The sequence below is a fragment of the Balearica regulorum genome, chromosome 16 (genome assembly GCF_011004875.1).
Source record: "Balearica regulorum gibbericeps isolate bBalReg1 chromosome 16, bBalReg1.pri, whole genome shotgun sequence".
Classification (NCBI taxonomy): domain Eukaryota; kingdom Metazoa; phylum Chordata; class Aves; order Gruiformes; family Gruidae; genus Balearica; species Balearica regulorum.
Window position 1 is genome coordinate 6,390,196 of NC_046199.1, and position 23,286 is coordinate 6,413,481.

General features: G+C 51.7%; 1 protein-coding gene across 1 annotated transcript; it reads left to right on the forward strand.

Moving 5' to 3' along the window:
* The first annotated feature begins 1,237 nt into the window (after positions 1–1,237).
* ADA (adenosine deaminase) lies at positions 1,238–23,193 on the forward strand. Its single transcript, XM_075768296.1, has 11 exons — positions 1,238–1,334; positions 8,800–8,861; positions 11,967–12,089; positions 12,238–12,381; positions 13,228–13,343; positions 15,666–15,790; positions 18,219–18,290; positions 18,594–18,695; positions 19,461–19,528; positions 20,010–20,139; positions 21,421–23,193. Exons 1-11 carry the CDS (start codon positions 1,299–1,301, stop codon positions 21,520–21,522), a joined length of 1,080 nt encoding a protein of 359 aa, XP_075624411.1. The 5' UTR covers positions 1,238–1,298; the 3' UTR covers positions 21,523–23,193.
* The last annotated feature ends 93 nt before the right edge of the window (positions 23,194–23,286 follow it).

A 23,286-nucleotide genomic window follows, 5' to 3' on the forward strand; every position in this document is an offset into this window, starting at 1 on the left:
CCCCTGGGCTGTTTCATGTCACCTTGCTGGGGTGGCAGCGTGGCTGTGACAGCGCAGGGCTGGAGGAGCGCCCAGCTTTCCCCATCCCTGCGGGCAGGGCTCTGGAGTAGGTAATCCCCTGCTGCCAGCTTCTACAAACAGTATCCCTCTGGTGTAAACACAGCTGGGGAAGGAGAAGAGGAAGCTTTATTTTCCAACCATTTGTGGTTAGTGTTCACACCTACAGTCTCAAGTGCTTTCTCTGTTTACATGCCAGAACAAGTAGTAATAGTATTTTATATTGATACAATGGTTTTCATCTCCAAGGCTCCCCACAGACCCGGCCTGTGGTCTGGGGGTGGCCTCACCTGGGCAGGTGAACTCCAGTCATGTAAAACAAAACTGTGGTCCTTGGCTCTGCAGTGATTTTGGAAACATCACCTGCCTGCTCAGTGCCTTCCGGGCAGCTTAGACCTCATCTCACCCAGGGTATCACGAGGACCCAAGGGATGTTCCTCAAAGCTCACTCTGGGGAGCTTTGCAGATTTGCCACCTTGCAGATTTGCCTTTAGCTGAATGGGTGCAACTTTGTGGGAGCCTCAGTCCTGGGCTGGCTGAAAGTCCTGCTTACCCCGGTACCATAGAAGCCGTGCTCAATGGGGAGGACCAGGACTTTCTGCCCCACTGTCCCTCAACGCCGTGGGCTGCCACGTACATCACCTGTGGGAGAGGAAGGCAGGAGGCAGAGTAAAACATGGCCAACTCACTAAAAATAAGAAATGAAACGTTGAGCATGAGTTTGCAGGAGCTGAAAGCAGGCATGTAATGGACCAAACAAGTCCTAAAAGCCATCAGATGAGACAAGTGAGTCACCGAGCAGCAGCTTTTTAAACTGGAAAAGGGGTGAGGGATGATTGCTCCTAAGCTGAACAATTAAGTCCTTTTTAGGTTAAAAAAAATATTGTGGCATTGGCTTAAGATTGCTATCAAAGCCGGAGATGGCCTTCCAGTTCTACGAGCTGACCTGTTGTTTATCGTCTTATATTTTCCTTCGATGTTATCGGAGGAGGAGGAGGGACTCCGCCCGGGCCCTCGGCTCCCGAAGGAAACGCGGGGGGTGGGGGGTGGTGTATTACCGGACGGACTGCGGGGACTCGGGGCTGCAGGAGCCAGCCCTGCCCGCCGGGACGCCGCGGTGCTCGGCGCTGCGCTGGGCGGGGCGGGCCCGGCAGGGGGCGGGCGAGGCCGGCGGGGCGGGGCGGAACGCGGCGGAGCGGAGCGGGAGCACCGGCGGCCACGGCACCGGCACCGGCAGCAGCATGGAGCGGGGGCTGTGCGTCTTCGGGGACCCCAAGGTGAGGGTGGCGGCGCTGCCGGAGGCGCCGGGCTGGGAAACATAGAGTGTACCCGGGGTGAGGTGCTGGGCACAGGGGCATGCCTCGGCCGTGACAACCCGGACGTGCACCGAGGATGCGGCGCGCACACCGGGGCAGAGGCGCCGAGCACCGGGTCGTGCACCGGAGCCAAGCCGCCGCACGTGCACCCGGGCTGAGAGCCGGGCCGTGACCCGGTGCTGAGGCGGCGTGTACCGGGGGGAGGCGGGAGCTGGGGCACGGCCGGGGCACGGCGGCTGAGCCGCGGGCGTGTGCTCTGAGGTCTTCCCTCGGCGGTACCAGCCGGGGTCTGCGCTGCCCCGGCCCGGTGCTCCCCGCTGGGACACGCAGGAGCTGCCCCGCGTGTCCCGGGCACCCCGCATATCCCGCCGCCGGAGCGGTGCCGGTCCCGGTCCCCGGGCGGGGTCACTCCGCTCCTCCGGGCAGGAGATGCGCCGGTAGCCCGGCTGCGGCACGGCCGGGAAGAGGCAAGCCCTGAAGGATCCCGCAGTCTGACCGTTGCTTTAGTGTACTAAAACCAACGTCTTCTCTTCTTTTTGTTCGTTTGTTTTGTTGTGGGGTTTTTGGGGGGTTGGGTGGGGTTTTTTTGGTGTTGGGGTTTTTTTGTCTTTGGGTTTTTTTTTTTCCTCTTAAACGTTGAGTTCAGTTATCCCTCAGATACCTGAGATACCATCTTGGTGACTGCTGTCAGAGGGTGCTCCAGTCTTTCACTGTCACCATGTGCCATATAAATACAACTCAAGTCGGATCGTACAGTAACATAATTATTAATCAGATTATAAAAACGTTGAGAAGGCAGAAAATGAAACAGATGTGGTTAGCAATAACCCTCTGTCTGATGGCAGAGCACTGCCCGTGCTGCAGGACGGCTCAGCTCTGAGGTTGGGGTCTGGGTAAGCTGGCGTACAGGAGCAGTTTTCTCTGCCTGGCTGCCTTCGGGCTCTTGGTGGGCAGCAAGGGGCCAGGGCAGTGGAGACCAAGAAGAGCCATGCGAGGGTCCTGGTGGTTCTGCTCTGGGAGAACCTCCGTGGTGGCAACTGTCTGCAGCTTTCCGGGGGAAGAAGATTGCCTCCAAAAACCCAAAAGGTTTTTTGTTTTGTTTTGTTTTGCTGCTGTTTGCATCCCGTACCACTCCCAAACCATTTATCTCTCAATCTGACCTCGCACCAGAAATGTCTAGCGTACTTGGAAAAGCCTGTCTGCACAGGTCTGATTCGTTCCATTGCTGCGTGAGGTTTCCCTCTCAGGGAAGGCGACCCATGCGATAGCAGGCAAACCTTTATACCGAAATCCAGGGAGCACTGACATCTGTTAATGGTTAAAGCTTTTTTAAAGCTACTTCCATTCTGGGAGATGTTGATGTTTCATCAGCTCCACTAAGAACAAAACCTGGTGGTTCACCCCAGTGATTTTAAACTTTTGGCTGAGAGAAGCAAGTAAAGTTCTTCTTTCACATGTTCTTCTTCCTACTTTTCCAGTGTGTGGGAGAGTGGGATGCCAAAGAGAGACCTGGGAAAAACTGCAGGGTTCAACTGCTAAGATCGGGCTTCTGTTGTCTGGTTGCCCGCAATTACGAGACTGGTTTTCCTGAGTCAGGCAGTCCCTTTCAGCTCTGTGAACCTGCTAAGTCAGGCCTGGGGGGAAAAAAAAAAAACCAACCAGGTCTGAAGTCAGTTAATGAGCCCTATTCATTCCCCTGGACCCTCTGCCATTGGGAATGATCAGTTTTGTGTTTCAGAGACGTTTCTGGTAACTGGAGCAGCTTCGAGCCCCGGCTGAACGCGTGGCCAGGCCTGCCTCCATGTTTTTTGGGAACTCGCTGACTCCCAGCGACTGCAGCGGATGAACAGGGAGCTGCTGGGGCTGCTGGAGGGCGACTTTGAACCCTGCTTATCATAGGCCATAAAAGAGCAGAAAAGACTGCCGTGTCTTCGCTGGCTGCTGGCTCCTCTCCCCACAGGCCAGCCCCAGCTCGGGGGCTTTGGGACATGCGGCTCTTTTTCCTGCAGCTCCCGTGCGCCTTGAGCCACATTGCAGGGAGCAGGATGGGAACGGAGGCTTCTGGGGCCTCCCAGCAGCTGGTGTAGCTCTGCCACTGGATGCTTGTTTCCAAAGTAAGCATCAGGTCACACTGGGCACAGGGGTTCCCGCGAGCCCTCCCAGGGCACACTGTGTGTGTCACGGCATTTCACGTCCTGTCCCTATCCAAAGGGAGGCAGTTATCTCCAACGCGTCCTTCGCACCTGGGAACTGGGAGAGATGGCCAGAACTGGCTATAGCTGTGTGTCTCCTGCCAGTGGTTAGGAGAGCGCTTGGTGACCAAATCCGGATGGCACCGAAGGTCCCCGCTCTGCTGCAGAGCACTGGCTGTACCTGGGGGGGGTTTGGGTGGGCGTCCTGCCCAGCTCCCTGTAACCTGCAGCCTCCCCCTGCTTGAGACAGACCTGCCCGTCTGCGCTGAGGTGATAGCACAGGCGTTTGCCTTGGGTGCAAAACTTTTTTAAGTTTTAACAATAACAAAAAAAAATTTTAAAAGGTGATTCTTATTGTGAGGAGTGCAAGTGGATGAGGGTGTGCAGAGGATGACGTTTTTTTTGGCTCATCCACTTGTGCACAACCTGACCCCTGACTGTCTTGGTCAAAGCCTGGTGCCGCTGAGGCTGCATCGAGCTCAGCCGTACCTTGCGATGTGCGTACGCGTACCTTCAGTAATGCCGTGCGGGCACGTTCTCAGATAACCTGCCCATCTCCGCTTGTCAAAGGTGATGGCAGTCGGAGACTGGTGTGGTGCTGCTCGAAGTGCAAGGACTCTGTTTATTGCTCCGAAGCATTCGTTCCAGCCACGTGTGGGTGTGAGGTCTGTGATGGCTCGGGGAGGTACGTGGCCCTGCCACCCCATGGGAGCTGGAGGGTGACGCACAGCCACCATCGCCTATTAACACCTCGTGGCCCGACGGCTCCAGGAGCCTCATACCGAGTAGCTGGTGCCAGGAGAAATGGTGCTAAAGGCTGCTCCGCATGGGAGCATCCTCCTCCTCCTCCTCTGCCACCAAAGCCAATTATCAGATGAATGCTTCTCTAGAAAGCACAACTATTTCTTGCGATGGAACAGTATGTTGTGTGGGTCTCGTAGTCTCCCACATTTCCCTTTTAAAGGCTCAAACGTTAATGTGTATGGCAGATTCGTCTCCAAAACGCATTTGTGGGTGTCATCAAGTTTGAGGATAATACTGTGCCTCTTCTACTTCACGTCCCTCTTGATCCAGTCTCACTTGGTGCTTCTAAATAGTGTTTGTGGTGAGTTTATGATGAGGAGAACTTGGCTGCTGACAGTGCGGTTTCATAAAACCGGTATTAGGGGAGCACAGTTCATGCTCTTTGCAGTGGTTGGCGTTCATCTTATCTCTTCTTGAATTTTAATTTGTATTAATGTTTTGCTGCTGCATGTATCTAACAGTTGACAAATGACTGCTGTAATTAATCTAGTTTGCAGTTATTGAAATCAATAGAGTGAACTTCAAATTATCATCTTTTAACGTGCTGATAAATAATCCTGGGCAAAGTCACTGCTAAGGGTTTTAAAATGATGCAACTTTAGCAGATGCCTGGATTATCTATTAACATCTGCTGGAAACCATCAAAATAAAAGGTGAGGCTGATGTTACTTTTACCATGGTGTTAGGGCTGACTTTGTTCATTGTATATATTTTTAAAAAGACCCTAAACCCACCTAATATGGAAATTCCCTCAAATGCATTAGCTTGGATAGTACTTGTTATGCCGCATAATAGACAAACTGAGCAGTTAACTGCTCTGCCACGGTCCGCTGAGCAAACCGTAGAGTAATGGAGAAATTCTGTAGCTGAAAATACTTGGAATGTTTGGTTAAATTTTCCTCTTAATTTCACTAAATTGAAAATAATCAGACTTGATCTTTGAACGGAACATATTTGTTTGAAGTACCTCATTTTTTGTTTGAATTTATTTTTTGAAGCTTATTAAGTTTCAAAGAAAACATTGCAATATTTTCAGAAGAGAAAAGTCAAGCCAGAGCCCTTAAAACTTCTCCTATTTTTTTTTATTTTTTTTTTAACCTCAACCAACGCACTGATATCTGCACTAAGGAGTCACGTGCTATGGTTGAACTAAAACCTTTTTTGCATAAAAATGGAAAGTGCTCAGTTTGCGCTGACAGCCTTGCTGGGGGTTGTCTGCGCTGAGGACGCACAATTTGTGGCCACTTATGTCTGTTGAACTCATCCCTCTGGCTTTCGACAACTCTTTAGTAAAACTCTGAGATTTTATTGAATGGCACTAGGGTTTTTTGATGCGCTGGCCGGCGGTCACAGAACTTGCTCTCAGCTGCAGTGCTGTGGAGGGGCAGAAGAAGGGCTGAAGGGTGGCTACACGAAGGTGGCCCTGAGGGTCCTCGCTGCGGCTGGGGGGAGGAGCAGTGCTCCTGCCCCCCCCAGGGAGAGTGTTTGAGAGCTCTGCTGCTGTCTCGCTCTTCATCAGAACAAGCGTTACCACCTCCAGGTTTGCTGTGAGAAAGGAAGGTATCACTGGTCCTGGCACAGCTCCGGCGCTGGCGGAGCCCGTGGTGCCGTTGGGGTCCTGGACCAAGTGTCGAGGTCCCTATTTAATCTGTCTGCGCAGGCGTCCTCTCCAAATAATCCGGAGTGGGTGGGAGGGAGACCACGTGTGCGTGGAGCTCTGTGTGCCGAGGAGCGGAGCCCTGGAAGAGGCGCTGGGCTCCTGCGTTCACCTTATTTCTGCTTGCTCAGGCATTGTCTCCTGGAGCCACAGTTCAGAGACAACTCTTTCATCTTTAGCTGGGTACTTTCCTTGACTTAAAGTAAGGTCACATCACCCGCTTGTATTGGAAAAGTCTTGTGCTTTGTTTGCTCCAAACAAACAGGCAGGAGGAGAGCTGAAGTGTAATCTGCAGTGCCCAGCCTCCCATAGACACGGAAACCTGTGAGCAAGGTGCCTGGGGGAGCTGAGCTGCTTGGTTGTGCCTCTGCTGATTGCATCCTTATCTGGGGCCAGCTCTCGGTGGTGACCCTTGTAGGCACACCTTTACTTCTTCATTTGAATGTCCCTTGGTAATCTAAATAACCCAGATTAGTTCCCAGCTGCAGAGAACAGCTCCCCCAAGCACTGATCTTGAGGAACCCCACAAAGTTTTAGGTTGAGTAGCATTGCACAAGAGTTTCTTAGCACTTAGTTTAGGTCTCTCCAGACCCAAAGAAATGCATGGCGGTGGAGGAGAGGTCTGTTGCTGGTGTTGGAGAGGAACCTTGCTGCTCTACAAGCGTCTCGCCTGCAGCAGCGGCAGAAGGAGGTGGCTTGCACGGGTGAAGGACGCCACTGAATTTGCTTTCGCACTGATGGAAGTGTCATGTTGGGATGTTCTTGCAGGAAATGCTTGAGAAACGTTTGGGGTGAGAAGACAACAGTAGGTTCGGGTTGCTTAGTTTTTATATCCAGCATGAGCAAGTTTCAAGCCTGTAACTCCATCAGAAGATCACGAGGGCTGTTGAAAACCTCAAGGAATGGAGCTTGCATGGTTTTGAAATAGAAATCAGAGCTCAAGAGAGGAAACCATGCCAGGCATCCACATCTGGCGATGCAGATCGTGTCCATAGTCTGTTATTTTATCTGCTGCTTCTCAGGACATTTAGTCCTCATAAGTTGGATTGTGTAACTCGAGGTGAGGGTAAAGATCAGGTTTTGCCCTTTTAAAATCTTCATCCCTGTAGATTCAGATCGTGTCTTAAGGGTAGGAGAAGTGCAGGGATATCTTTTTACAGTCTGCTAGCAGGGGTGTCAGTGGGGATATTCATGACCCCTGAGCCAGCTGATTGCAACTGTACAGGATCAGCAGCAGCTCGAGCTGCCCTGAGCCTGGCAGCTCCATTTTGCATCCCACCGGTGGTGTTTTGGCAGTAGCTTCATGGCCGTCCTATGGAGGATGAGCACCGTCCCGCCCCAGCAGTGATGGCCTTTTGCAGCAGAAGCGGTCGATGAAAACCCTGGCCGTGAGTCAGATGATGGGTGTCTCTGCCTGCACAGCAGATGTCTAGGGCTGCGGGAGGAGGTGGGGATAGGAGCGAGCTGGTGGGCATCAGTGTGCGCCCCAGAGATGGATGTTGCTGGCTCCGCACCGGGAGCTGGGCCGGCGGCGTTGAGCTCGCATCAGCTGCTCGTGGACGCTTCAGAGGAGAACGAAAGGATCTAGAGGTGGACAATTACGCGTTGCCCTGACTGTGGGGACTACTTGCTCAGTTTTCTTCCAGCTCCTCATAGTTATTGTTTGATACATACCCTGACGTCAGAGGGTTTGTGGGTTTTAATTAGTAACCCTGGGCCATTTAGTTATCCATGCAAATATCCAGTCCTCTTCTGAATCCTACTTAATTCTTAGCATCCTCCAGCAATCATCTACACAGGAAAATTTGCACTATGTTATAACTAACAAGAACTTTGTGTAGTAAGTTGCTGCTCTACGGTTTCATTAAAAAAATAAAATTAAATTAAATATGTATTTTGTAGGCTGTTCCATTGCTTAAAAGAAAACAGTTCTGGAAATGTGAAGGTCTAGCTGAAACATTTTACAGCTAGTATTTTCCTTCCCAGTTCAACTTCCAGATTGCATTTGTCATGTTCTTCCAAAAGTCCCAGCTGTCTAATGGAAAAAGGAAAAAGCTTGCTTTTGCTTTTCTGGGGCTCTTTCTCCAAAATCCATGGTTTCAGCAATAATCAGGAAACTGAGTTTCAGAGTGAAGAGAACTGAGTTACTGTCCCATTTTTAATGAGTCAAAATGTAAGTGTTTTATTTTGAAACCAGCTTGCTAGCTCTACGGGGCAACCTTTGTTCTTTTTATTTTTTACAGCGCCTTGTACCATGGGACTGACTCTGTGTGTAGGATTAGAAAGCCTGTAAGCTCTGATAATACCAAGTAATTAACAATCTATCAGGAGCTGATTCTTGGAGGTGAAGTCAAAGTTTTTGTTTAATGACCCTTAGCAAATTAATTGATACTTGGGTGTCTGTGAGTTCAAGAAGGAGCAAGATGGAAAGCAAAGGTGTTTGGGGTTTGCTCTTTTCACTTTTCCCAAACACTAAACCATGCAAGCTAAATAAGGATAGGGCAGTTCCTGAAAATTACTGGAAACAGAATAAATTTCTAAAGATCCATTAAATGTGTGAGCTGCAGCAGCAATAAGAAAATATTTAGACAATGCTTAGATATTGAAAAATAAACTTTATAATGATGGTATTTTGAAAATGTTTTTGTGCTTCCTTGTCATGATTTTATCCCTGTAGCAGCTGCGTTTATACCCATGTTAGCACCAGCTGCTTATCTCTAAACATTGTCTGCAGCTCTAAGAGTACCTCACCCATTTCTCTATCTTACTGCAGGTAGAGCTTCACATCCACCTGGATGGAGCCATTAGACCAGAAACAATCTTGCACTTTGGCAGGTGAGTTGTGGGGAGGGAGCAAAGCTCTGGGAGCTGCAGTCCAAAAGCATCATCCCTTCTGCTTGTCCAGTTCTCCGACAGAAGAGCTCGTGCTGGCAGGCTGGGAAAGCTCTCTCCCCTGTTGTGCAGGGAGCCAGCCTGGCTGGTGCTGGTCTTATCTCTGCACAGACGGGTCCTCTGGCCGCATGGTGCGAGAACGTTGAGCACATCCCAAAAAGCAGTGCTGCAGCTAGGCTGCACTGGTGGCAGGAACGTGAGCGCGGTGGTCGTCGGTCCTGTGAGCTGGACAAGCTAAGAGGAGCCACCATGAGAAAAGTACAGAAGATGTCTCATAAACAGAGCTGCCTGCCTTTGAAGTTTACCTGGGAAATGGCAGAGTTGGTGTATTCTTGTTTCTTTTTCCACGTTACTAATTGCAAAAGCAAGTTAAATGAAAGCAGGCTGGGAGCGTCTTCTCAGTGGTGGTGCCGTACCACAGTCTTGGGAGGAAAAACCAGCTTGGGTGCTCCTCCCTGCCCTGCTGCTGCGTGCCTTGGAACCCAGGCTGTCTGCCCGGTGCGAGCAGTGAGGGAGTTGTGCTCGTGGGAGGGTGATCCAGGAAAGCGCTTGGCGGTGACTTAGAGAGGCTGTTTCCTTGTCAGAGCCCACGTGCGTCCTCTTGCTTCAGCGAAGCTTGTGTGGGAAGCACCAGGGCGAATGATTAACTGGTGCGAGGACCTGGCTCCACGGTTGTAAGCAAAATAAACTTAAGGCTTCTTCTAGCTATCACTATTCAAAAAGCTAATGGACACTAGCAGATACCCTCAGATTGAGAAAGTGGCAAGCTTAAAGGTTTTGGGAAACAGCTCTTAGGCATGACTTTGGTGATCTGGGGAGGAAATCAGTTCTGAGGAGGATAGGAAGCAGTTCCGGTGTCCTGTGAGCCCAGCAGACTCCAAGGCAATGTGATCCTAGGGGGAAATAGTCTCTAGGGCAGCTTTTTCTGCAGGGAGTGGCCATACGTTTGGCAGTGCAGTTGGAGTAAAGAAGGTGGCTCAGAGATGTCCATCTCATTCATTGCAGGACATCTGTGTGGCAAGCTGACTTGGGATTCCTGCTGGCTCTGCCTGTCTGCTGGTGGGCTGCAGGGCTGGAATACAAGTCCTGATGGACAGGAGAGTCGGTGCTGACTCCCTGGGGCTCTGCTGGGTGCCTGCTGCCAGCAAAGGACAACTGCTGGTTGTAGTCCCCAGGAGGGATGTAGGAGCCCTGAAGCCCAGGAGACAGCAGCCATCTGAGGATCCCGTGCCTCTCTCTTGCTTAGGACAGAAACCTTCGTTGCCCGAGTGTGTGCCGAGTTCCCTCTTACTTTTAAACAGCCCCGGCACCCCTGGGGCTGCCAGCCCCCGGTGCTGTGCTTGGCCGGGGTGGAGCAAGGCTGTGCTATTCATGGGCTCTAAAGCTAGGGCTCACACGCATGTAAAAGCAACAGGGCAGTGTAGGAGGCTGTAGGAGACTGCCTTAATAACCTCACCCTGGACACAGAAAGCTGCTTGTGGTCTATTTTTAAAGGTAAAGAGCTAGAAATAAATTTGCCACGTGGTGGCTGACCATGTACAAATAGCCCAAAGCCGCTGGGATGCACAAGCCCCCTTGGGCAGTGGCTGAACTTGGCTGGTTTTAGAAACTTTGGCTCCAATTCTGTCAGGTCTGGGTCAGGCTTTGCATCCCCCTTGCCCAGCCAAAGGGTATAGAGCCGTGGCAGATCCCTTGTGGGACGGGGTGTCCCCAGACGAGGTGTTCCTCTCTGCAGCGGGACGGTGTGCGCAATGCTGCCCGTGGCTGGAGCTAGCTCTGGGCAGGACACCGAGCTGCCGGCTGCATGGAGGTAATCCTTCGGAAAGCACATGAAAGACGTCAGGGAAATGGCTTTGCTGTAAGAAACTTTCCCTAGGCAGGTGGAGGAAGATGTGGGCTGGTTCCTGGAGCAGTGCCGTGGAAAGGGCAAGGCGAGGAGGAAAACCGATGCCTTGGCGGTGATGAACGTTCCCTGCCAAGTGCCAGCAACTTAATCTGTGCAGATTGCATGTGAAGGCTGAGCGTGGGGCTGGTTTCCTTCCTGCCCGAGCAGAGAACAAGCAATGTTTCCTGGGCCCAGGAGGGGGTCGTTTGGGCTGCTTCCCTGCAAGGTGCTCATCGGGACGGCTGCTGGCGTCGGGGCGCTAACGCTGTCTGTGGTGGTTTGTCCTTATCAGCAGAGAGATCCATCAATCGGCTGTAAAGTGTTGTGGCAGGAAAGAGGATTAAAAACAACTGTCTAGTTATTATTCCTAATTTAGGTTGGCGTTCACGGGCAGAGTGACAGCCTGTGGGGTGGGGGTGGCAGAGCCTGCCTGGGAAGCGTGCAGCACCCTCGTCTTGCGGCCCCCTAAGCCCCGCTGTCACCCCACCAGGGACACCTCCACCCACCCAGGACTCCAGGTGCTCCAGGGACAAACAGCCTCTTCCCTCTTGGAAGGGTTTAGGTGGGCTTTACCACCTCCATCCCTTTGGTGAGAACAGTTGTTGGGACTGCCATTTCCTCCTGCGTGGGAGGTGTCCCCATCAGAGAAGATGCCACCGTGATGTTGGGCTTGGGAAGTGGCTTGCTCACAGGAGCTGCTGGCGTTAAACCCGCGAGCCACGCTTCTTGCATGTGTGATCCTGGACCTGGGCGCGTCTCCACGATTTTTCAAGCCTTTGAGCCTGCATAACTGGAAATTAATTTTTCTAAAGAATTTTGGCAATTCTGCCACTAGGACTAGGAGGTGCCAAGAAATAATCCAGAGCCCCTTTAGATGAACTCCTTCTTAAGCTTAAAATGTGCTCTGGCTGTGTTCCTGCCGGGTTGGTCTGGGCTTGTGTTTTGATTTGTTTGTGCTTTGCCTGTATTTTGGATTGCCTTCCTCTCCGCTGAGATCCAGGGCTACATCTGCGAGGAGATTTTAGAAGGACAACATGTGCCATATCTTTTTTGTGAGGAAGTGGAGGTTAATACTGCCAGCTCAGGATGCAATTGCTGTATGAAGTGGACTGATTAGAAATCCGATAGCCTTCCCCATCAGTAACACATGGCTTTATCCCCAGGAAAAGAGGGGTTCCTCTCCCTGGCAGCACGGTTGATGACCTCCTGAAGCACGTCAGCTACAAAACACCACTGACACTTACCCAATTTCTAGAAAAGTTTAATCACTACATGCCTGCTATTGCGTAAGTACCCTATGTTTTGCTTCTTACCCCGAGCCCTTGGCAGCACCCGTTGGCTAACGTTGCTCAGCCTTGGAGGTCACCTTGCCCATCCCCAGTGTGCCCCAAGGGTGACAAGTCCCAGTGATGGGTCCCACTGCCGTCCCTGCAGGGGTGACCGTGAGGCAGTGAGGAGGATCGCCTACGAGCTTGTAGAAACGAAAGCAAAAGAAGGTGTCATCTACGTGGAGGTCCGGTACAGCCCTCACCTCCTGGCCAACTGCCGCGTGGATCCCATCCCCTGGGGCCAAACCGAGTAAGTGATCCCGCCGTGCCAGGGAGCCGATGGGTGGCCGGTCGGACATGGAGAAGGCATGGCCCATGCTGGTCTTCAAAGTCTGGTGTAACCAAACCTCCTCTCTCCTCCAATGCAGTGAGCGTGGCACTCTTCCACCTCTCTTCCCCATCAATAGGATTTGTCCTCTGATAACATCTCTGTGTGCTGTCGTGTTTTAACCTCCCTTGCTTTGGACAAGTAATTCTGCACGTGCAGAGCAGCTGTGCTCAAACTTCTGGCTGAAGCCGTTCTCTGTGCGAGGGAAAGCAGCGTTCAGATATGGATTGCCTGCCTGCAAAATGTGAATTTGAGCTGGCAAAGACCATGGGAAATGTTGGAAGGGCCTGGCTATCCAATCCCTTCTTTGCATGGCATCCCCTGTGTGACATGTGCCTCTGATTAAATCGGTGCTGGGCTCTGTGGCCCCTTGCAAAATGTGCTGTGATGGGTGTTGAGCCCCCATGCTTGCCCCTGCCCGGCTGCAGGCAGTTGTGTGCCCTAATGAAGTGCTCTGGCAAAGAGCAGGTTCCTCTGCTCGGGCAGGATTGGCATCGAGTTCCCCGAGGCCTTTCTAAATCTTACTATCATCTTTGCATGCTTTTGTGCCCGACACCTGGTAGATCTGGGCACGGCGTGGGTGTAAAAGGTGCTCTTCGGCTCTGGGCGGTCTCATCGGGCTCCTCTGGATGTTAAGGCGAGTGGGACCCCGGGCAGCCTGGGGTTTTGCGTGGGGTGTCCCATGGGGATGCTGGGCTGGACCTGCAGCTCCTGCCTGCCTCCCTGGTGGGTGTCCGGCCTCTTGCTGACGTCTTTTCTTCCCTGCAGGGGAGACCTCACTCCAGATGAAGTCGTTAACCTCGTAAATCAGGGACTACAGGATGGAGAAAGGGATTTCCGCATCAAAGCCAGGTCTATTCTATGCTGCATGCGCCATATGCCAAGTAATGTATTGCAGCTCCCCTGCTGCTCTGCTCCCCTTCCCTGACGCGTGGCGGGGGGGGACGTCCCCTGGGTTCGGGTCCCCGCAGGTCCAGTTCCTGGGTCTGATGCGGGACCAGGCAGTGCTGAGGAGGAGTAGGGGTTTTCTTCTTGGTGGGGGTTGTCTGCTCCCTTCACTGTGGGGAGAGGGTCTGCTGGATGCGAGAGTGGGGGTCTGTGGGTACGACCAGTACATGAAAGATCTTGCTAGAAGACTTTTCTAGATTTTTCAAGAACTGGCAATTCTGTCCCTTCCTGGGGAGATGTGATTTCTGCTTGTAACTCGCTCCCTGCCCAAAGGCTGGAGCTCTCCTTGGGCCAGTTGAAGCCATTGCCACAGCGAGCAGTTGCATCTGCTACGACCGTCTGGTGGGTCTGAGAGCGAATGGTCACAGGAGGAGGACCAGGCATGAGATCTCACACTTCCCCTGCTCGTGGTTTTGCTGCTACAGCAGCGTACTCCTTCATTAGCCTGGACCATGGATCACCAGAGAACCTGCTGGCTGTGGTCTCTGCTGGTTTAAGCTAAAAACACAAGTAAAATATACTTAAGTCACATGTATAAACTGTTTTTCGTAAAATCAGCAGCTCTGAATGTTGTTGGTAACTGATGCTGTGACCCAGAGTAGGAAGGAAACCCAATTTCCAGTGTTTCATTGGGCTGCCAAGTTCCGCGAGCATCTTCCTCTAGGGGAGGATGCAGTCAGAGCGAGGATGTGTGACAGTAGCTGTTCTATGCCTTTGCTATGAATATCTTCATATCTCACAACAGTTTTATGTAGGCTTAGCAGAGCAGATAGTGCAAAGATCTTTGTTAATGAGTACTTGGTTAATTTGTGTATAGAAATGTGAAAAATTCTATTCTTGGAAACTGGGAGATTTGAGAGTGGTGATTTTTTTTTTTTTCCCTGCCTGCACAATCAACCCCAAACAGTACTTTGAAAACTTGACCCTTAAATTTCTGGTTTCTAGGAAGAAAACATTTCTCTTTGTAGAAACTGGAAAGCCGTAAGGCGGTATCACACTTGGCTGCGGTTACAGTCTCTGCCAAGGCACAAGTGGTAAAGGCAGAAGGTGGTGGGAGCACCTGAGGGCACGTGCAGAATGTGCTTGCACAGCAGGAGGGATTGCTTGTGCAGACAACTGTTCTCATTCCTGTGTCCCAGGGCACCAACTCTTACCCAGAGCCAGTGATGCTCTCGATACAAGCCTTTAGTGCTGCGTTCGGGATGTGCCGCACAGCGAGAAGCCACCCTGTAATTTAGGAGCTGCTGAGAGAAAGGCAGGGATGCCAGCCGGAACTACCTCATATGAAACTCGTTAATAAAATAATAGCTCTAACCCAGTGAGTTGGAAACTGATGAAAAAAGATGAAATTGCACACGTTTCCTTACGTGTTGGTCTGATTTGGGGTTTGTATGTACACAGCAGGTGCCTGTTAATTATTAACACTACCCTTTATGTCTGTTCCTTGGCCTTTTTGCTAAGGGTAAGTGCTATGTGAGCTGGTAGATGCATGTCCTTTCTCAGAGGTTATCTTCTCTCCTGATCAGAGAGAGCTCTGAAGTAGTTGTTGGCCCCTTGTTACTCCCTTTCTCACTGATACCAAAAAGATAAAACTTTGCGAGCGTTAAAGGCCAGACTTCCAGGAGGCTACGCAGCTCCTTCCCACCAGGAGTAGCATCCATCGTCTTGTCTGGGGGGGTCAAGGATGCTCTGCAACAGGGCAGGGCTGACTGTCGTGCAGGGCACCCCCCGAGATCCCTCCCAGCCCAAACTCCTCCGTGACACAACTTGTCTGTCCGACAGGACGGTTCTTCCCTCGCCCACCTGGGACGGGGTGAAAGCTCAGGAGCAAGCTGAGGGATTTCTCCCGCACCCCGTGTTACGGCCCCTGGGCTGTGCAGCTCAGCTTGCCTTGGGCCAACTGCAGAGTCACGCTGTGTTCGGAGGGGTTTTTTCTGTTTTCTTTTTTCTTTTCTTTTTTTTTTCCCCCCTGCCAAAAGTGAGCAGAAAAACGTGATGAGAGCAGCTTTATAGCTGGTAAATGCATTTGATTTCCCTTTGATTGATGATGGATTAATCAGTTGGCAGCTTTTATTTGCCTGAAGATGGCAGATCTTCCTAGCAGTTTGTTAGCTTTCTTTTTGAGCGTCAAATTTTAGGAAAGACCAAAGAAAATAGCTCTAGCCTTCTCGTTATAGGACCAGGATTTGTTTAGAAAAATGCTGAAGGTGTGACTCTTACCGATGCTTTCTCCTGAACCCTGGTGCTGTCTCTTCCAGGCTGGTCTCCGGAGGTGGTGGAGCTCTGCAAGAAGTATCGAAACAACTCTGTGGTGGCCATCGACCTGGCTGGGGATGAGTCCCTGAAGGTGAACAATTCCTCCGAGCATAAGGCGGCTTACGAGGTTTGTTTAATGAGCTTCTTGAAAGAAATTATGAGAAAAACATATATTGAGGGGACATGCGTGAGGGCATACGTAGTATGTTAGTCTGATTGGAAACAGCTGAGACAGCTTAAAAATTTGTTGCAGCTATTAAAAACATTCTGTTAAATAGCAAAAGTATTTGTTTATGTTTCCTGAATGATTAATGTCAGGCATCATTGCTTAAACATGGCCTTAGAGCTGGAGCTCAGCACGCTACCCTGTAGCACTGCGTGCGACACGAGTGACGTGGAGCCCGTGCTCGCCCCGGCAGCGCCGTGCTGCTGTCAGCTGGGGGCTGCTCCTGGGGTCGGCAAAACCACGGCCGAGGGTGGAAGAGACTGGCCTTTCCATCTGGCAGAAATCACCCCAGGAGGCAGAGAAGAAGCGGCGTGTTTGAAGTGCTTTTATCTGATCGTCTCAAATGCAAATGCTGGAATGACTTCAGGAGCCTGACCAGAGGCTCTCACCAGACCTCAGCGCTCAGAGGGAAAGCTTCACACCTCCTTGCCGCTGGGAGTTTGGGGTTGCTGGTCCCCTGCGTCAGTGGGAGAGGAGGCTGCGTGCCATCACTGCCCAAAAGGACGGTGGTTTGCAAGCAGCGCTCAGGTCTGAAATGACACGGGGCTTTCTTGGGGTCTTTGCCCCCGTCAGCGGGCGTCAATACAAGGTCTGTGCTGGCTGAACTGTGTGGTGATAAACTGAGACGCGGGCACAGGGTTTGATTAACCGACTGGGATGCCGGCAGTACTCGGGTCCAGACTCCCCCATCTGAAGGATGCGTCGTGTCTCTGTGCCAGGCACTGAGATGCTGAAGCAATCGCTGCTCCCGACCATTGGCTCCTCTTGGCCTGCGTGGCAGGGAAGCGCATCCCCATAAATACTGCTGCTGTGCTCCATGGCGTACGTAATGCATCCAGGGGAATGGGAGAGACCCGTTGTGTCACCCAGGCAGGCGCGTTCTGCCTCGGAGCTCTCGGGGCTGCTGGAGGGGAAAGAGTGGATAACAGCGAAAACTCAACGTTGCCTGCTGGTTGCAGAGGGGCACAAGCCAAGGATCCCGGATCCACCGTGTCCCAGGAGACGGCGATCATGGGAGGAGAAGCCACGGGGAAGCACCATGTGTCCTCAGACAAATGGGTTGAAAAAGGGATTAAGCCGCTCCAGGGAAGATGTGCCTATGGATGGATGTTAGACATAAGCTCCTTCCTGGACACAGTGGATGGGGGGTCAGGCTTCAGTGGCCAGGAGAGTCAGTGGGGAAGTCCTGGTGCCTGTGGTGTTCCTCACCCCTCCGCTTGTATCCCTGGCTCCTGTTGGGATAGTTAAGGATGCCTGTCTTGGGACTGGGGAGCAAGAGTTTCTGGTTTATCTTCATCCTATGTAGAAACAAGTGGAAAATGTCAGTGCTGGTGTGAGTCTCTCTCTCTCTCTTCTTGGTCTGGTACTTTGGCCAGAGGGATTTGGTGATGTTAAAAAGGGTAAAATGTTAGCTGTTTGGGAAAAATCAACACTCACTTAAATGGGGGAAGTACAGACTGCCTCTTGGGTCGATGCACACAGGGTTCTTCTGTAGATGTCCCAGGCAGAGCCTGGCCTGACCTTTGCTGGGCCTGGATGTGCAGCACATGAGGAGCTGAAAATTAAGTAACTGAAAAAAAAAAAAAAAGTCACAAGTGAAAAGCCCCAAAGGAGTGCCTGGGAAGAGTGTCTGCTGCGAGACGGGGCTTGCAGCCTGCACACCACCGCTGGCTGGGTGGCCCTTCTCCAGCAAGGCAGGAGCTGGGCTTCCCTCGAGGCTGTGCAGTTTCCCAAAGCCTGGGTGATCTGTGGTCACCCTGCAAGGGTTTTTTTTTAGGGTGCTCATAGATAGCATCTCAAAAAGCCCCAAAGCTGCACCCGCAGGGTTCTCCCAGCTGGGCTGCCTCCATCCCCAGATCCTTCCAGGAGGGAGGTGCTCAGTGTCTGAGCATCGTTTCATCTCTGCCCTGGGGGCTTTTAAATTCTCCCACTTGGCTGCAGCCAGCCAAAAAAGTAGAAGTTTCAAAGACAGGAACTGCTGCGAGGTTCATGCAGAAGGGCAAGTGGGTGGAGGAAGGAGAGCTTCGAGCTTGCTATGCCGTCTGGAGAGGAGATGGCGGTGAGCTCACCCGGTATTAAAAGACCCTGAGGAGTCTGGCTGGGCTCCACAGGAAGGTAACCAGGCTTTCTAAGTTTCTCTGCATCTGGCGTTACCGAGCTCTTCTCTCGCAGCCTGTGCTACAGCAGAGAGCGTGCGCCTCTCGGGGTGCAGGGCTCCTGATGTGGGGGTTCTTCGCGCAGAGCCCTGTTGCTTGCGGTGCCAGCCCAGGGGTTTGCTGACGTTGCTGCGGGTGATGGGACAAGACCGTGTCCTCCCTTTGCTTTGCAGGAAGCTGAAAGATGCGGGATTCATCGCACCGTCCATGCTGGGGAGGCCGGCCCGCCTGCCATGATCAAGGAGGTACAAGGAGCTCGCGGCTCAGGGCAGGGAACGGGAGGGACTGGGGCATCCCGAGGCAGAGAGGGGGGCAGGGGTGGGAAGTGCCCCTGCACCAGGGAGAGAGGAGCCCAAGTCCTCTCCTATTCACAGCAGAGCAAACGTTGGGGACCCAGGCAGAGATCTGGCCCCGATGGCTCAGAGAAGGACCTCCCCGGAGCTGGCTCAATGGCGCGGGGTGTACCCATGGTGGGGCAGGGCTGTCTGGGCAGGCAGGAGCAGAGCTGGTGCACAGACGTTGTACGAGAGTTTTCCCGTGTTCTCTAGGCAGTTTATCTCCTGAAGGCCGAGCGCATTGGCCATGGCTACCATGTCCTGGAGGACCCCGAGCTCTACAAGGAGCTGTTGAGAGCAAAGATGCATTTTGAGGTGAGGCTGTGTGGTGGGAGGGTGACAGGCAGATAGCTGCTGTCCGAGTCGAAAATCAGCCCTCGCTTGGGCTGCGCTACAGCCAGGCACGCAGGCGAGGGACGCGACCCGACAGCCACGTGCTGACCGTGCGTGTGGTGACCCAGGTGCCCAAAGCTCCACAGCAACAACGGTGGTGACGCCTGGCTGTTTGCTGGGACCGTCGGTGCAAGGAGCACCGGTGCACACAGCAGCTTGCAGGAGGTGTGTAGCAGAGAGAAATGGATCCTGGTCTGGCTGAGGGTAAATTTTGGAGCGGCTATTCACTAATTTATATACATCAAGCCTGCAGGCTGCTCCTCCCACAAAACGAGCTGCTGAACCAGGGCCTGTCTGGTTGGAGGGTGGAAGTGCCTGGGAGTTACTGTGCGTGGGCAGATTTCCTTGGCTTTTCTCCAGAATGGGTGTATCCAACTAATCTATGGAATATATATGTGTATATACTTTATGCCAGGGGTTTCTTAACTGTGGTCAACATACGGCTGGTGGCTGACTGGCCACGGGAAATATCCCACCAGCTCCTGCCACTGTCACGCAGGCTGTGGGCTCTTCGTATCCATGTCCTGGGACGCGCACCGCTCCGTCGGAACAGCGCTGAGGGGCACTCGTGAACAAAGCTCTAAACCTGTATCTGGCTTTAGCAGCGTGCTTAGCTATCTGCATATGCAGCTGGGGTTCAGATCTGTGCAGTTGATTCTGGTTTCCATGTTTAACTGCCCCAAACAGGTCTGCCCTTGGTCCAGTTATCTCACTGGAGCATGTCTTCCGGACTTTGGGAAACACCCAGTAGCACAGTAAGACTTCTCAATTATGTGCAATCTTGAATAACCAGGATTTGGGTCGATTATAGCTGCTTTACTGCTTTACAAAGGAAATACACACGTAACCACTTGGGAAAATGTGGGACATCCTCGCCCTTCGACACAGAGGGGCTCAGTGCAGCTGGAGGGGTGCAGGGTTCCTCGGGGAGGCTGTCCTGTCCCTCCTGCCCCTGCTCTGAGCTGGGGGGGTGAGATGCTGCCCACCAGGCATTAGCCCTTGGGGGTGAGAGCTGAGGCTGCTGAACCTCCGGGTAAGAGATGCCCGGCTCCTTGCTGCACTGGAGAAGCAGATCAGTGCGGAGCGGTGGGGAGACAAGCCAAGCCCTGAGGTTTTGTGCAGCAGTGCAAGCTGCAGGCACAGCTGTGAGGTCTTTGCTTTTACTGCATTTTACCCTTTACCCTGAGCAGTGCACGACCAGTGCCGCTTCCAGTGTTCAACCCCATTTCCTTACAGATTTCGGAAGGATCAAGCGAACTATTCTATAAACACGGATGACCCCCTCATCTTTAACTCAACTATTAACAAGGATTACAGCATAGTGAAGGACTACATGGGCTTCACTGAAGAGGAGTTCAAGAGAGTGGTAAGTCAGCCTCGGCTGGATGCTCTGCTGATGTGCTGGTGCAGCCCAGAACAATCCACTTTTTTTTTTTTTTTTTTTAAAAAAGGACTTTTCAGTGGAAATCAGAAAATCCTGCACTGGCCTTGTAAGCAGGAGGCTGAGGAGGGCTGCTGAGCTGGTGGGGGGGGGGGATGTGAGGAGTGGCATGAGCTGTGGGGAGCAGGAGGATCTGAGTGCTGCTTTGTGCAGGGTGGGCTCTGCAGGGCTTGCAGGGCTTGCATCGCTTGGGCTGACTGCTTTGGGCTCTATGGGTAACGGGTCAGAGTGGAAATTGTCCACTGATGTCATCATGGCAGGTCTTAGCAGGAAGGAAGGAAGGTGCCTCTTTCTTTTTTTCCTGGATTTGGAATTGTACGTAAGTTATTTCAAGGCCTGGCCCAGAAATGAGGAAGATTCAGCAGTTACAAAAGTGCTTGCAGTTTTTTGCACATATAACATGAGTATGCAACAACTGAGCTGGAAACGAAGTGACTGCTGGCTTTGGTTTTGGCGCACACAGTCATTTATGTGTCTTGATTACATCCTTGATTTTCTAATTACTCACCCAAGACAGAAAGACAGGAAAACCGTTGGGAATTTGATTTACCCGCTTACCAGGGGAAGCTTTCTTGGTTTGCATTGTCAGCGCTTTCACCTACATGTCACCCAAGATACTTGCTCCGATTGGGACGTGCAGGATGCGCTTTACAAGAGAGTAGCAGCCCTGCTCTGAGCTCTGCCTGGAGGAACAGGAGTCCAGGTCTGGAAGGAGGAACAAGGACAGCTCTGGATCCACAGCTGTTCTGCTGCCAGCTGTCCTCTCCTGCTCTTGCAAAAGCCAGGTGGTTCCTGTGTAATAAAAGGAAGGTCCCTGCACAAGACAGGCGAGCGGGTTAAATTGCACAGCCGGGCTGTGTCCCAGAGGTGGCACATCAGGCTGCCACCACCGCTGTGCCAGGAGAGGCTCTTGTCCAAAGGGGAGCTGGGAGTGTAGGGAGGGGTCTAAAGTATGTTTCCTAAAAACTCCAGAGTATTTAAAGACGTTTGCTTTGTGCCTGCTTCGTTCCTCTTGGGACTGTTGCTAGTGGTAGGCCAGAGGAGTTGCTCTGTAAATTGAGGCCATGGAAATGAATCTTGGAGTGGAAACTTTACACTCTCCCTCTCCTGCTGCTGCTCAGAGCCAGATGTTTGGATGTACACAGCCACATGTTCATGTCTGATGAGTCTTAATGTCTCCCTTGTGTTCCCCCTCTGCCTCCCCAGAACATCAACGCAGCTCAGTCCAGCTTCTTACCCGAGAAGGAAAAGCAGGAGCTGCTCAACACCCTGTACGAAGCCTATGGGATGGTCCCCAATGCATCGTGACCCATCCCTGCGAGCCAGCGTGGAGCAGTGGCCCTTCTTCATGCGTGCTTGACTCTTCTCTGTGCTAGTGGGAGCACCGGGAGAAGGTGCCCGGAGCCGGTGTCTATTACTGGCACCTGTGTTAACCCTTACAGTGCTAAGCAGAATCGGGCTATCACATACCCTACCCATCACCCCCACAAACTGTCTCCCAAATGGATATCCAGCTTCCTATCTTGCTGTTGTGCCAGCAAACTGAAACTGCCTCCTGGCCTGACTCCCTTCTCCATCTGTAATGAGAACAGAACTTCCTCTGGGTTTGGTTTTTTTCTTCCCCCTCCCCCCTTTTTCTGTCCTGCCCCACTGACCTGCCAGCCCCCATCTGCAGTGCAGAAATAACCACCTTTAAGTGTCACTGTTAATCTTGGGTTAATCTTGAACTTTCTAGGTAAAAGGTGGGTTAGTGCTGACGGGGAGCGAGCAGGCGCTTCAGAACCAGAAGCTTTATTCCCATCCGTGTGGGAAGGAAGGTTTGGCCGCAGCTGTATTTACCCAGGGTTAGTCTTATACTAACAAGACTGGAACAAGAACAAGCCGGAAGCTGGTGCTCTTGCCCGATCTGAAGGGCATTTAAAAAAAAAAAAAGAACCCACCAACCAACAACAAAACACGATTATTTTGGCATCCTTTCTTGGATAAGGACTCCTATGTATCAGACCTCTCAATGTCACTGCCGCAGAAGCGCACACCTTGGGCTTGGGCTCCAGCTGTGCTGACAGCTGGCCATGACCATGCTCACACACGCATAGGAAGTTGGAACATATTTTTTACCATTTTGGGCCAAAATCTGCCTTCTGGGACTTTTCCCAGTTTTGTACTCATCCTGGAGAGTTCCTGTGGACTGTAGTTTGCTCTTCCTCTATTTTTGTTTAGGACTTGGAAAAACCATGATCGATTGCCTGTTTTAACCATTCTGCCCTCTCCCTGACTTGACGTAATCTTTAGGCACTATTAAAACTGCTTAAGTAAATTAATAAGCTAAGGCCCGATGTCACATATTTACTCAGGTCCCATCTGAATTGCTTCTCTCCCTCAACCACAACACTGGCTAGAAGTCACATCTTCAGTTTGGTGGAGAATTTATACAGAAATATTGCATTATAGTATTTTTACTTAATATGCAATAGAGCCATGGATCCAGAGAAGAGACCATAATTTTATTACAGGAGTGTGCGGTGTGCTTTAGTATCCCAGGTGTCTGCCACGATGCTTACTCCAAAGATACTATACCAAAAAGTGGCCTTTGACAAGGGGCTGTGGTCACCATTACCACGGACAGTGTGTCAGACTGGTCCAGTCTCAGCCAGCAGCAACTATGTGCTGGGAGTATTTCCATTCTTTCTGGGCTTCCATATTTGTCTTCTGATTATAAAGCTCATCTCTGAAGAACATGGTGCATATATACACCTATATATATAGCTAGATAGATGGATATGAGAGAGTGAATTTCTTAATTTTATAAAGCAAATGATAAAGCATCACTTTTAAGAACATGATTGCGGTAAGAACTAGGTGCTTTTTTTCAGTAATTTTTCTCCAAAAATTGTTTCTGAAGAAGAGTTGCTTGTTTGGATTCTGGACAGTTGATTGTTAATCCAATTTAATAAAATAACTGATTTATATTAAAAGAAATCCTCTTGCCTTTCTGTTCAAGGGAGACTGTTAGGAGCCATGGACCGTGGTCCTCAGCGTGAGCCGTCGTACCCCTGCTAGAGCACGAGGGTT